The 15,721-nt window shown below is 38.0% G+C and overlaps 1 protein-coding gene across 4 annotated transcripts in view; it reads left to right on the top strand.

Moving 5' to 3' along the window:
• The window catches only part of ndst4.L (N-deacetylase/N-sulfotransferase (heparan glucosaminyl) 4 L homeolog), a 152,747-nt gene that overhangs the window by 126,727 nt on the left and 10,299 nt on the right, over nt 1-15,721 (top strand). For 2 of the 4 annotated variants that reach the window (XR_005967005.1, XM_041590431.1), the window contains exons 10-13: nt 344-518; nt 5,060-5,230; nt 10,561-10,670; nt 14,183-14,285. Coding sequence is in view for 2 of the 4 variants with exons in the window: in XM_041590431.1 (XP_041446365.1) it covers nt 344-518; nt 5,060-5,230; nt 10,561-10,670; nt 14,183-14,285 (559 nt within the window). In the remaining 2 variants the exon portion in view is untranslated. The remainder of the gene's footprint in view (nt 1-343; nt 519-5,059; nt 5,231-10,560; nt 10,671-14,182; nt 14,286-15,721) is intronic. The other 2 variants (XR_005967009.1, XM_041590435.1) reach the window with 1 other exon arrangement.

Below are 15,721 nucleotides of genomic sequence, written 5' to 3'. Positions count from 1 at the left end.
AAAAAAAATAGTTGCGTAGCTTAGAAAAAATAACCACCCATTGACCATTGCAATTTTTTGGCGGAACGGGACAGATTTGCTTATTACTATCAATGCATTTTATATAATCCTTTAAGCATTTTGGATTGAAGGGGCTAAAGAGATTATAGTTTATAAAAAGGGGGAAAACGTGTTTACAACCGAATGTTATTTATTAATTTGTATTTATATTGCCCCTAGATATCTGTGGAATGGAAGTAAAAAATTCATTATTTACACACGCATGGATTTCAGACTGTTATACCAAAGAGTAAATCTATTATTTGTATTATGTATTATTTTAGTTTTCCTCTTTCACACCAAGGTACATGGATTCTTTTCCTTATCCATCAAACACAACATCAGACTTCCTGTTTGAGAAGAGTGCAAATTACTTCCATTCAGAGGAAGTTCCCAAGAGGGCTGCAGCACTGCTTCCAAAAGCTAAGCTTATCACCATTTTGATTGATCCATCTGATCGGGCATATTCCTGGTACCAGGTATCTTTTATTCCCATTTAAGACTAAAAATTTAATAAAGTTGCGAATTAATGCTAAATGTAACTTGTACTGTATTTAAGATCATTAAAAATCACACACTATTATTTTGAAAGGAGTGTTGCTCTGCTGCTACAATAATTACAGAATCTCTTCAATAAATAGCATAGAATGATTAATAATACTAATAATAATGAATAATTAAAATAATGAAGCCTGTTGCACACTATTAAAAGACCCAAGCAGTAGGAGATGATTTATTTATTTTTCTAATTCTCCTGCCTTACAGCAACAGATGTAATTTGTATCAGTTACAATATTACTTATTATAGGCTTCTTTTAAATATTTTGAAAATTAAGCTTTGGAAGACTAATAGCTTTACATTTTCAAGAATAACAATGGCCTTGTGAAATGCATTATTGTTAAATTAACAAGAACAGCGGTGTAGCGGAATCATTTCTGCATTCAAATATTTAATCCCAGGCAAAAGTATCTGCTGTTACACTTGGTTTAAGATCCCATGTTTAGGGCTATCAGAAGTAAGAAGAACTAGAGAATGAATCAGCCATTCAGTTAGAGGATCAAGCCTAAATATTATTAAAAGCTATCAAATGGGACTGCACTCCCCAAATTAAAGAAAAGCTATATCCCCCCAGAATAAATACTTAACATACTGACTTATATCATATTAGCTGGCCTATTAAAGAATTTTACCAAACCAATATAGATATCAGTAAATCTTGCCATTTTACATCTCTTACCTTGAGTCACCATTTTGTGATGGTCTGTGTGCTGCCTCAGAGATCACCTGACCAGAAATACTGCAGCTCTAACTGTAACAGGAAGAAGTGTGGCAGTAAAAGACCAAACTTTGTATACATTAGTAACTGGTTCATGTGACCTAACATGTATGTGTGCCCATGTTTATTTGTGTGCACTATGAATCCAAGGGGGCGGCCATTAGTACTTAAAATGGCAATTTTCTATTTAGGATTACCCAATGGCTAGAAAATTATATTTTTTATGAAAATGGTTTATTTAGATGAAGCAGGGTTTTGCATATGGACTTTTTCATGCAATATATTTTTATAGAGACCTACATTGTGTGGGATATAGTTTTCTTTTAACAGTGCAGGCAGATGGGGGTTTATTAGCTTTGTAGCATCTGTCTGGCTAAGCTGATTCTGAACCACCAGCTGTGTACAGACACAGAAATTAGCTATCTTATACTGTCGAGCAGGCATAGGGAATATGCTTCACTTTCCATAAGTACTGAGCTAAGAACTCAGAGAGGCAGCTTCTCTGTAACAGCTGCTTTACAGCCGTGGCGTTCATAAGGAGTAGGGATGTAGCGAACTGCCGATTTGGTGTTCGCAAACGCCGTTCGCGAACACCGGCAAAAAATGCGAACGTTCGCGGACAGTTCGCGAACTTCGAACACCGGCTAAAATCGTTCGATTCGAACGATCGAAGGATTTTAATCATTCGATCGAATTATTTTCATTCGAATCGAACGATCGAAGCCATTCGATCGAATGCTTTTCATTCGATCGAATGCTTACAATCGTTCGAACGAATGGAAATCGTTCGATTTTTAGCGGTCGAAGGAATTCGAATGGTCGAATGGTCGAACGATCGAACGCGAACTCAAAATGCGAACGTTCCCAAACGTTCGCGAACATTCGGCGGACGCGAACGGTCGAAGTTCGCGCGAACTAGTTCGCTACATCCCTAATAAGGAGACACGGAATAAGCCAGAATGGACAACCCAGGAGTAAATCTTTGAGTAGTCTTGCCATGTTGAGTCTGTATCAGGTCAGATTGGTTCAGGTATTGAATGTACATGCTAATTAGATTTTTTAGGAACACAAAACTTTTCTAACCTTTACTGTAAAACCTGTATCTGAAATGAGTAACCAAGAGCTTGGAATATCCGATGAAAGTACCAGAATTCAGCCAGTAACGTCAAAAAATAAAAGTGTTTTAAATTAATGAAAATATAATACAGTGTTGCCCTGCCCTGGTAAAACTGTGGTGTTTGCTTAAGAAACACTACTTTTGTTTATATAAATAAGCTGCTGTGTAGCAATGGGGGCAGTCATTCAAAGGAGAAAAGGCTCAGATTACACAGCAGGTAGCAGATAAGATCTATCTGTCTAATGGTGTTATCTGTTATCCATTAGCTAACCTGTGCCATTTAGCCATTTTTCAATTTCCGCCATTGCTACACAGCAGCTTGTTTATATGAACTATAGTAGTGTTTCTGAAGCAAACAGATCAGTTTTACCAGTGCAGGGCAACACTACATGATATTTTCATTACTTTAAATCACTTTAATACACATCTAAATTATTTAAAGGAGGAAAGGTAATTAAATGTAAATTATATAAACATGGCAAGATGGTATAATGTTTGGGGTTAAAATTCAGATATAACTTGATAATATGCTAAAAGAGTGACCAGGGATTATAAAATGAAGGACAATTTAGCATATAATATCGAATCGAGGGATTTTTAGCGCATTCGATCGATCGAATGATGAAATAGTTTGGATCAAACGATTTTTAGTGATCGATCGAACGATTTCTATTCGACCAAAAAAAACTTAGAAAAGTACTCTGGAAGGTCCCCATAGGCTAACATTGCACTTCGGTAGATTTCATTTGGCGAAGTATGAAGTCAAATTTTTTTTCAAAGAGACAGTACTTCGATTATCGAATTAGCTGATTGATTCCATTATAATCTATAGTCTGGTCATTTCCATATGGGACCAGACTGTAAATTATATCCTTATAATACACAAAAGCCATTAATATCCTGTAAATTATATCCTTATAAACGGTGAGTTCTGATGTCATCAGTTATAAACGGTGAGTTCTGATGTCATTTCTGTCACATGACTCACTGAAACTTGTGTATTATAATAAATAAAGTACCCCCAGTTCCATGGAGTTCCAGTTCCATGACCTGTATAAAAGCACTCGGCCTTCGGCCTCGTACTTTTATATGGTCATGAAACTCCTCGGTAACTTACAGATGCAGCCACTTTGGTTTGTCTGTTTGACACAGAATAACTAAACACAGATATCCCATTTATCTCATTTAACACAGAAAACTGTATCACAACATCCCATCTGATTAAAGCATTCACCATTGTGAACAATGCTGCTTTGGTATGCTAATGAAAGGGTTAAATGCATTAAATGAGTTAAGATGACTTTAGATAACACAATTTCTTCAATTAACCATGAGTCATGACGCATTTAACTCACAAAACCAAGTGGCTTCATCTGTATAATATCCTTATATATTACAAGAGGGGGTACTTTATTCACTATATAAACTGACGTGAGAATGCGCCGTTTATAACAGGGGCCCCAAGCCACCGAATTTGACGCAGCACGTTCGAATTTGACGCTGCACGTCCAAATTTGATGTCACACATCCGAAACGGACGCCGTCGCGTCCGGAATGGACGCCGACACATCAGAAAAGGACGCTGGCACGACCAGAATTTGGACTCCGACCCCCTCCTCCCGACTCCCCCACAAAATGTAGATTATAATGCATAATGTACCCCCTACTAGAAATTTCTAAAGATATCAGAAGTCACCTCGGAGTTATGTGACCTGTATAAAAGCACTCAGCCTGCGGCCTCGCTAGGGCCAGAACTAGGGGTAGGCAGAGTAGGCACGTGCCTAGGGCACAAAGGTGGAGGGGCGCCAGGCACGTACTTACTCCTACCCCTTGTCCGGTCTCTTCTCTGCCGACCGCCCACTGTCCCATCTGTGTATGCATGTGAGTATGCATGCGTCAATTCGTGCATGCGCAGAAGCGTCTTTTCGCGCATGCGCAGAAGCGTCTTTTCGCGCATGCGCAGAATCGCTCAACCAGCCGGCGCAGCAGCCAGGCAGGCTGCCTAGGGCACCTGCCCAGCTTGGCCCGGCTCTGGGCCTCGCGCTTTTATATGGTCACATAACTCCTCGGTGACTTATAATATCTTCATAAATTACAGTAGGGGGTACATTATCCACTATGTAACACACAAGAGCCATAAATGTCCTATAAATTATATCATTATAAACGTGCTTAGTGACTCATAATATACCTATATTTTACAATAGGGAGTACTTTATTCACTAAATATTCTGCCTGTTTGTGCATAAGAATTGTATTTAATTGCAGTGACGTTTCATTGCATTTTTTTTAGATGCAGCATGCTGCAATTTTTGTTGTTGCATATGACGTGCATTCATATGACAATCTTAGTGAACTATATTGGGTGAACTATTTCACTGCATTTTGCTGTGTAAATACATTTTACGAATTTTCAGCAAAGTAAAAAGGGTTAGATTCACCCATCACTAGACAATATAATAGAGGGTTGCATTTTGAATGCAGAAAAAAAACACCAGTGTGTAAGAACCTTTAAACAACTAGGTAATAGGACACTTATTTTCTAATGTTTATGCATGGATAAAAGTTATTGTATGGTTGTTTATCATGAGTATCATGAGTTATTTAAACTAGGTTTTTCTTTCAGCATCAGAGATCTCACGAAGATCCAGCTACATTAAAATTTAGCTTCTATGAAGTGATTAGTGCTGATCAGAATGTACCCTTAGAGCTCCAAATGCTGCAAAGAAGATGTCTTGTGCCTGGCTGGTATGCGTCTCACATAGAGAGATGGCTAGCCTATTTTTCACCTTCACAGGTAACATATTTCAGCCTGTTCAGTTACATTTTTTGCATGGGGGACACAAATAAATATAGCAATGCGATTCAACTGAGAACTTCACCTATTTGCAAATGTAATTGCTACTGAAAGCAATATTTGCTGGCCACATTCTGCTCATTGCCCTGCTGGTTCTGAATAACAGCAGAATATAGCTGATCTGTGAAGAAGCATGCAAGTTATTGTGAGAACTAGAGTTTTGGCTGGAGGAAAGCTGGCTTCCGCTACAATGTTTTAAGAGTACTGTTTTCAATTACAAATAAATGTGTCCATTAAAAACATATGGGTGGCGTTCCTATTTAAAGGAAAACTATACCCCCAAAATGAACACTTAAGCAACAGATAGTTCATATCATATTAAGTGGCATATTAAAGAATCTTACCAAACTGGAATATATATTTAAGTAAATATTGCCCTTTTACATCTCTTGCCTTGAGCCACCATTTTGTCATGGTCTGTGTGCTGCCTCAGAGATCACCTGACCAGAAATACTACAACTCTAACGGGGGAATGTAATAAAAATCGCTAACGGAAAAACTATTCGCAATGCGAAAAGTTATGCCTTTGCGCGAACAAATTTTGCTTTGTGCGAATTTAATATAGCTTTTGCGAGCCCGGAAACTGTTTAGTGACCACTTCCGACAGTGAAAGACCGTTTGCGAATTTTATAGTTTGCGCCAATGCGCAGTCAATGTAATAAAACTTCTTACTGAAAAAGTCGTTATGTTTGCTCCAAAAGATTACGACACTTTCAAGCACTTCTTATGAGTGCGCAATTAAAATTCGCAATGCGCAATTAAAATTCGCAATGCAATAACAGTTTAAGGAACAATATTACATTGCGAGATGTGGATTTTTAGTCTTATTGGTGCGAATTGTTTTGCTCTTTGCGACTTTTATTACATTCCCCTGTAACTGTTACAGGAAGAAGTGTGGAAGCAAAAGATAGAACTCTGTCTGTTAATTGGCTCATGTGACCTAACATGTATGGTTTGTTGGTATGTTTGTGAGTACAGTGAATCCTACGATCCCAGGGGGCGGCCCTTATTTTTTAAAATGGCAATTTTCTATTTATGATTAACCAATGGCACATACTACTAGAAAAGTATATTATTATGAAAATTGTTTATTTACATGAAGCAGGATTTTACATATGAGCTGTTTTATGCAATATCTTTTTATAGAGACCTACATTATTTTGGGGGTATACTAAAAAGTGATCAAATGTTTTCATCCAGTTATTGGTCCAAGTGGACATTCTCCTTGCACTTGCTTCTTGGTCACCTGTGTCATATGATCAACTGGATCATGAATAGTAATAGCAATATTTTCACTTTCAAGTCTGCTCTTGTTATACATCAGCAGCTAAAAATGCCCATCCCATTTCATCTGGAAATGAATCTTGTGTTCCTGCTGAAATACATTGTTACCTTAACAAAAACAAACTGTTCTCCAGAGAAACAATATCATAAAAAGAGACCTTTAGGCACACGCAGCTTATAGTCTGAAACTAATGAACATATTCTCTAGAGTCAAACAAGGGATGAGCTGCAAAACACTTCCTCCCTGTTCATACTTTTACCGTATTATAAAAATGTACAGCAATATGTTTCAGCGATGCGTAATATGTTAGCGCTCTAAAATATATGTTAATAATATGGATGCAAGTAGTGCTAAATAGATACACGTACATATATGTACAAAGCAAAACACTAGTCTGCCATTCAGAATAAGATCTCCCATATTTATGTTCTTATGGGTCTTGGGATATTCGTTGGTCAAGAGACCCCTTGTTACTTCCTTTATATAGAGCCAGCCTGCTCTTCTATTGCACTGAAATAGATTTGGACATTTTATATAAGAAGTATGACCGGTAAAGTCAATCGGTCAGTTTGACAGGACTAGAGAAAACCTCTGTATATATTTCATACGTCCCAACCTGTCTTTGTATATATAAGATTCCTGCCATTACAAATGGAAGCCTTTCTATAGTCACACCAAACAAACACTCAAATATACAGAGATGAAGGGTTACAAAATATTTTATATAGAAGAGTTGTATATATAAAGCAGTTTATAACAAAACTGAAAATCCTGCCTCTGGGTAGATCTTATTGACTAAACACAAACAGATCTGAGCTAGCTATATATTTTCCTTTGAAATGTTTTGCTTTCAATTTCTCATCCTATATTGCCATCTTGTGGCAGATTACAATATCTTTTCTTACAATTCATCTTTTTTTTAATAAACAAGGTGCCTTAAATTGCATAGATTACATAGTAACCAATTACAGCTTTATGACAATTAACGTAGCGCTATAGATACTTGGGGTTACCTTTCCAGCAATGCTATATTTGACTCCTTATAACAGCTGGGCTGGACACTTACATAATGTATGAAAGGATGAATGTCCAAGCTGAACTTTAGCTCTCAAAATATTCACTGTGGGTGCCAGTAGTTTTAAACTAGAAACAGTAGATTTATTGAAGAAATCGTGAAGGTACTTCAATACTTGTGGCACAGTATCACACATAAGTTCACAATGGGTATTCCTCACACTACTGGCGGCTGCTCACTGTACCAAAATCCTCAAAGGATGCTCAGTTGGCAAATACACTTTCACCTCACCATTTATCATCATTTTCATTTTAGTAGTTTTAGAGGTTTTAGAAACCAAGAATAGATTTATTTTCTCTAAAACCACAAATGCCATGTAATTTATTAAAAGATTTGAATATAAAAAGTACCAGCGGAAAAAATGCCGACCGGTGCGCTAAAAAATTCTAAAAACTCTAAAGATTATCGGACAATAGCTAGTGAAAAAAATCCAAAAACCTCTTAAAGTTTAAATGGCTAAAAATAGGTCCAATAGGATCAGCACAGCCCCCATTGACTTCTATAGGACCTTGACTGGTTTTTACATTTTTTCATGGTTTTTAAACTTAAATAAATCTCAAATCTTTAGAGTTTTAGAGAAATTTAAACAAAACACAAACCTTTAGAGAAAAAATAAGATTCGTGAAAAAAATAGTAAAATAGAAAGAAAATAGGTGCGATCGGACATGCAGCGTCAAAACGCCAGCATCAAATAGCATCTAATCAACTCTGCGACACCATCAGACAATGCATTCACTCAGGGTCGGACTGGGAGGTGTGGGGCCCACCGGGGCTACTGCGCCAGGGCCCCCCTCCGGCCGCCGCTACCGCTCCGGAGTGCTTTAGGGGACTAGTGCGCATGCGCGCGGTGCCGTGTTTGTGCGCAGGCGCGCGGCGCTACCTTTATGCGCATGCGCAGTTACTCTATTATACCGCGACCCCAAACAAAGTGGGGTCGCGCCGCCCCACTAAGTAGCGGATCTGGGCCGGCGGGGCCCACAAGAGCCCGGGGCCCACCGGGGTTTTTCCCGGTGTCCCGCCGGCCCAGTCCGACACTGCATTCACTTACCTTATTTCTGTTGCAGCGCGTCGGATCGGGCCGAAAACGTCTGTGTAGTTCTACTTTGAATCTCCTTGGCGAAGCACAGAGCTGACATAGCTGACACTGTTTAACTCCTATTCTCTCTCTATCTAATTGACTAAGGCCTTGGTTACCTTAGCGTTTAACCTTCAATTTGTAAGATCATAAAAAGTGCTGCTATTAAATTATAAGACTGTAGCCATACACTCACTGGTTTTTCTCACATTGGCCCCTTGCAAAGAGTTTGAGAGTGCAACAAAGCAAGACACAAAAAGAAATGCTAGCCAATTAGCAATTAGTATAACATCCTTTAATGGACCCAGTGTCGGACTGGGCCGGCGGGACACCGGGAAAAACCCCGGTGGGCCCCGGGCTCTTGTGGGCCCCGCCGGCCCAGATCCGCTACTTAGTGGGGCGGCGCGACCCCACTTTGTTTGGGGTCGCGGTAGAATACAATGGCTGCGCATGCGCACAAACGCGGCGCCGCGCGCATGCGCACAAACGCGGCGCCGCGCGCATGCGCACAAACGCGGCACCGCGTTTGTGTGCATGCGCACTAGCCCCCCTGCAGCACTCCGGAGCGGCAGTGGCGGCTGGAGGGGGCCCTGGGGCAGTAGCCCCGGTGGGCCCCATGCCTCCCAGTCCGACCCTGAATGGACCACTGTTTAGTACTGGAATGTTTTGCAAATATGCAAGGACAGAAATAGCAAATTATTTTTTGGTGTGTTGTAAAAGCAAACAGGAGAAGGGAGTCCATGAGCAATCGATAAATAGAAGGAGCTAAATCTATGCAAGCATAAGCAACAAAATCTCCCAGATTCAGGGTCGAACTGGGGGCCCGGGACCCACCAGGGCTGCTGTATCAGGGCCCCCCATGCTGTATTTTTTCCACAACCGGCCCAAAGAAGGGAGGTTGCAGCAGGAATAAGAAGCGTGGGGGGCGGATGGGCTGGTGGGGCCCACAATAGCCGGGTCCACTAGGGCCCACTTCGATCCTGCCCAGATTAATGAAAGTTATTACATAACTTTATAAGGGTCACATGATGTTGAATCCATTGATTTGCTACACTTACCCCCTAAAAATCATATGATTTCAATGTGCATAAATGTAGCCTCACAGATACAGATAGAAACTACTGCAAACTATGCTGGAAATTAGTGCACAGAGGAAATAATTATTTTTATCTATATAAAAATGCCTACCGATGCGCTAAAAAATTCTAAAAACTCTAAAGATTATCGGACAATAGCTAGTGAAAATCCAAAAACCTCTTAAAGTTTGAATGGCTGGTTTTTAAGTTTTTCATGGTTTTTAAACTTTAATAAACCTCAAATCTTTAGAGTTCTATAGAAATTTAAACAAAACTCAGACCTTTCGAGAACAAATATGATTCGTGAAAAAAATAGGAAAATTGAAAAAAAACCCCCAGAAAATAGGCGCGATCTGACGCCCAAGCTCATGCTTAGATACATACCATAAAACAATGCCAGCATGTGTATGCCTTGTGGCACATATCATACACTAGTTCACAATGAGTAATATTACACAAATATTAATATTAATCCAGCTTACCTTGAGCTGAGTCTAGAAAGACCAATGACCCTATGTATGTGTCACACCTGGTCATAGTTGGTCAGGCATTCTGCTCTGGAAAATGAACTTTGATGAGGTTAATCAGCCTTACCATAGTTGTTGGGAAACACATGAAATGATAATAATACAGCAATACTTTATGACAAAATATCTGGTTAGTCAGCTGATGTTTATGTAAAGTTTATGTTGTGATATTTTTTATTTTGTATATACCACTGAAGCAGTAAATGTTAAATCTGCAATTGTTTCTCTACAGCTGCTTATAATTGATGGGCAACATCTGAGAAGTGAGCCTGCTTCTGTAATGGACGAGGTCCAGAAGTTCTTAGGTGTTTTTTCTCATTATAATTATTCAGAGACCTTAACGTAAGTTTGCGTTTTTATATGTTGAGCTGCTCTTTTAAACTAATTGTTATATTGCTTGCATAAAATATAATTGATATTTACAGTCTAGCTCATTACACAGAAACATTATAATTCACTATTGCCTTTGAATGTGAATACCTCACTGTATCCAAAGGGAACACCATTGTTATTTGTGAAAATGGTGTTAAGGGTATAGTTTAGAAATACATTTGTTCTTCATTTTCCAAGCATAAAGAGCTAAGTACTCTCCTGGGGAGATTTAAGAAAACATTACTATCTACTGTAGATAGAGTATGTGTACTATCTAAGGATGTGTAAGTCTGTTTCTGTAAATGTTCAATCGTTCTTTTTTTTTGGAAGAACCTTGTGATTGAGAATATGAGTGTTAAGAGGGTCAGCATATTTTTATAGCCATGTTGGGAAATTATCCAAAGCCTTTCTCTCTGTTCTTAAGTAAATTGCAAAATATGAGATGCAGCTCAGAATAATTACAAATATAGGGCAGCTGAAGGTTGCTTGAGAACCTTTTTTTTCGTTTCTTAACGGATATCTGTTGCTTTTTATTGTGGAGAATATATACGTTATACAATGTAGGTGTTTGGCATTTTGGCGACAATGCAGTAAAAACATTAGCATTTTTTTGTTAACAAGGTAACCAGTTATGGTGTTAGATACATGCAAGATCTGTATATTTTACCAAAACTATCCACCTGGAAGCCCATAGTCCAGATGTGGATCTCCAAAGAGTAGCTATGGCTGTCATCCTGCTCTAAAGCTGGCCATAGATGCAAAGATCCGATCGCACGAATCACCGTACGATCGGACTTTCCCATCTCCCGACCCGCCACTAACCATTCAGATCAAAGTCTTACCAGTCAGATTAGTTAAAGAACAGATCAGCAATGTTCTGCCCCTGACAGCAATCGTACAATATCTATGTCCAACCAAAGCAAGTGACAGTCTCCCACTGAAAATCGTACGATCGGCAATACACGCAGAGATATTATCGGCAGCCGACAGAAATTTTCTAACCTGTCCGATCGACCAAACGACCGATCTCCGCCGGACGAAAAATGACGGGACTCTCCACACACGGTCCGAATATCGTACGAATCCTCGATTCATACGATCAGATCTTTGCGTCTATGGCCAGCTTAAGGGTCTTTATTGTAAAACATTATATTTTATTATAATCTGGCTCACAAATCTATAGTATATTGGATAACCTACTATATGGTAAAGTTGCACTGATCTATATATTGAATAAATAGATACAGCAAAAGCAGTTGTGTCCTTTCAGATACTAAATGGAAAAATGGTAGAATGGCATAATTAAATAATTGAAATCTGAAATTCACTACAAAAGTGCAATGTAAAGCATTACACTGAATGATGAATCTTAAATTGGCATGACAGGAGAATTCATTCAGAGTAGTATAACAAGGTCATAGGGATATATAAATAATGTTGGGTCCATCACCTTGTCCCTTAATATTTATGATAGCAAATAAGAGTTCAGATCAAATTTTGCCAGTGTTACTACACATTAAGTTTGGAAAGTCATGTTAGAGAAGACAAGCCATGAAATATCTATGCATTGAATATTCCTGGTATAATCTTACAAGGAACATAAAAGCTATATTGTTTAAAGGACAGTATATACCCTTGGTAAAAATGAGTACAATAAATAGGAAAATGCATTCTGCCTATACTTTAAATAAAAACACCCATGATTGCCTAATCTTTTACTATTCTAAAACACTAATCTTAAAGCATTTTTTTCATTGAACATCCTCCCCCTTCCCTATATAAACAGGGCCATTTGTTCAGAGTTTTTTTTTATTTACCTTTAAATCCCTTTTCTAAGCAGCAACCTTGGAGCTGATCATTATCAGAGGCTCATCAGTGGACTGTTAAGTATCTTGTTAAAGGGATACTGTCATGGGAAAACATGTTTTTTTCAAAACACATCAGTTAATAGTGCTGCTCCAGCAGAATTCTGCACTGAAATCCATTTTTCAAAAGAGCAAACAGATTTTGTTATATTCAGTTTTGAAATCTGACATTGGGCTATACATATTGTCAAATTCCCAGCTGCCCCCAGTCATGGGACTTGTGCTCTGATAAACTTCAATCACTCTTAACTGTTATACTGCAAGTTACAATGATATCACCCCTCCCCCCAGCAGCCTAACAACAGAACAATGGGAAGGTAACCAGATAACAGCTCCCTAACACAAGATAACAACTCCCTGGAAGTTCTAAGAACAGCACTTAATAGTAAAAGCCAAGTCCCACTGAGACACATTCAGTTACATTAAGTAGGAGAATTAACAGCCTGCCAGAAAGTAATTCCATCCTAAAGTGCAGGCACAAGTCACATGACTGGGGCAACTGGGAAACTGACAAAATGTCTAGCCCCATGTCAGATTTCAAAATTGAATATAAAAAAAACTGTTTGCTCTTTTGAGAAATGGATTTCAGTGCAGAATTCTGCTGGAGCAGCACTATTAACTGATGTGTTTTATAAAAAACATGTTTTTCCATGACAGTATCCCTTTAAGATAAATAGCTGAAAATCCATACAATTTAGAGATATAAGTGATTTGAAAATGATTAAATATGGTCCTCTATGTATTTCCTGTAAATCTTGATTAAAAATACTATTATTCCTAAAACTGCATAGGAGGACACTAGCTTAGCGACAATACTACAAAAACAGTAATTTTGATAAATTATGCTGCATTCCTTTGCAAAACAAAGGAATTGACTGTAATATAGAATATATATATATATATATATATATATATATATATATATATATATATATATATATATATATATAAAACAAACAAGGGAAAGTTGTGCTCACCACTATTTTTTAAAAACATTAGGTGGGGGTGCAATGAGGGTGTGACCACAAAATACATATAGTCAACCCATATATATTGATAATGGGTTGAGTGCAGAGGACTCTTGTATTTGACTATATATATATATATATATATATATATATATATATATATATATATATATATATATATATATATATATATATATATATATATATATATATATATATATATATATATATATATTTATATATATAGTTATATATATATATATATATATATATATATATATATATAATTGTAAAGAGGACCAGCACTCCGTTTCCAAAACTCAATGATTTATTGTAGTGTCACAGTGCCTCCAACGTTTCGGCCTTTGGGGCCTTTATCAAGGATAAAAGCCCTTAATAAAGGCCCAAAAGTGGGCCAAAACGTTGGAGACACTGTGACACTACAATAAATCATTGAGTTTTGGAAACGGAGTGCTGGTCCTCTTTACAATTATTTATATATCACTTTGGCCAAGCACCCAGAGGATGATACATTGTGAAGGAGTGCGGTTATCTTCTATATTATCGTTATATATATATATATATATCTGCTACAGAGGATAAGAATTTGCTAATTTTTTCTTTTATTGTATACCTCTTGTAATTTTAGATTTGATTCACAGAAAGGCTTCTGGTGTCAACTGTTAGAAGAAGGGAAAACAAAATGTCTTGGGAGAAATAAAGGTCGCAAATATCCAGCTATGGATTTAGAGGTATTGTAAAAAAGATAGCTCATGAAGTGACAGACAGGGTCGCCATCAGGGGGGAACAGGGGGTACTTCTGTACCAGGCCCGGGCCTGAAGGGGGGCCTGGATGTGCTTTTCAAAATAGCCCGGCACCAATTGACAGTGCCGAAGCCGTGCCGCCACTCCTGAAGTCCAGAACAGTAGACCCAAGTAACACATAAAAGCTGAGAGTGAAGTCCTGAAGCGGCGAAAATACCCAAAGTCACGAAAACTTTTATAGGGGGCTCTGGCGTTTTTTTTTTAAACTTATAGGGGGGCCCTGACCACCAATTTTCTAAAGAAAATTTTTATCGGGGGCCCTGGTGCCACAGTCTTTTTAAATTATAAGGGGGGGGGCCAGGGGGCCCCAAAAATGTTGTTGTACGGGGCCCTGTGATATTTAATGGCGGCCCTGGTGACAGATATATTGTACCAGGTTAATTTAGCTGTCATGGCCAGGTTTTATAATTGTATAATTAATGTTATTGACACTGTTAGCTTGGTATTTTGAAAATGAACTTTAAAAATGCAATTCACAATCAACATTCACAGTTTAATTTATGTGTAAGGACTGCAATGGCCTCTCAATGGAGAAAGGGGGCCTGTAAGCAGAGATTGTTCTCCAGCACATAGATCTATGGCTATTCTGCACCACTGGTGTTTGTCATAGCTTTATTGATTGCCAAAACTTCTTGGGTGAGTGATTAAGTGCCATCTTGCCAGACACCGAGATATTACTTCTATGCCAGTTGATGTAATCTCCATAAAAAATCTCCATTGTTAGATCATTAGATATTATCCACTTTGCTTCACCCACAATTGTTATCTCTATTGCTATACCATTCAGTGTTTTCCACGTTCGAAGCCAATGGATGTATTCCCCATTGATTGGTCACAGGGCAATGGATATTATGCCCATTGCTATACCACCGGATTCTAAGCCCCACTGCTAGATCGCTGGATATCATTCCCATTTCTAGATAATGTAATATCGCTTTGTTAACATTAGATGCTCCCATTGTTTCACCACTGGAAGTCTCCCCTATTGCTTTTAAATAAAATTAAAGTAGAAGGCAAAAATAAATGGCAAAATAATTTGCAACGGTATTTATTAAAATAGAGTTTCAACGATATTTATTAAAAAGTTTCATTCAAAGTAATCTAAGTTATCTTTTTACAGTTGTAGAAGTTTTAATCCAATATATAGGATTAAAAAAATATATTGTTTTAAATGTTCAACTTAAAAATAGTCTTACTCTGAAAAAGCCTCACACAATTTAGTGGGTTTTTTCCCACTGGTATACAACACAGCATGCTATTCTAGCCTTTAGGGGATCACTGATGAGCATAACACAAAATATGCAAAATCCCACAAATTTTTATTTTTGCAAAGGTTTAATAAGCATTAACAACAAACGTATTA

The sequence above is a fragment of the Xenopus laevis genome, chromosome 1L, assembly GCF_017654675.1.
Source record: "Xenopus laevis strain J_2021 chromosome 1L, Xenopus_laevis_v10.1, whole genome shotgun sequence".
Taxonomy (NCBI): domain Eukaryota; kingdom Metazoa; phylum Chordata; class Amphibia; order Anura; family Pipidae; genus Xenopus; species Xenopus laevis.
The sequence above is the reverse complement of the archived record's forward strand: the minus strand, read 5'-3'. Positions and strand labels throughout refer to the sequence as shown.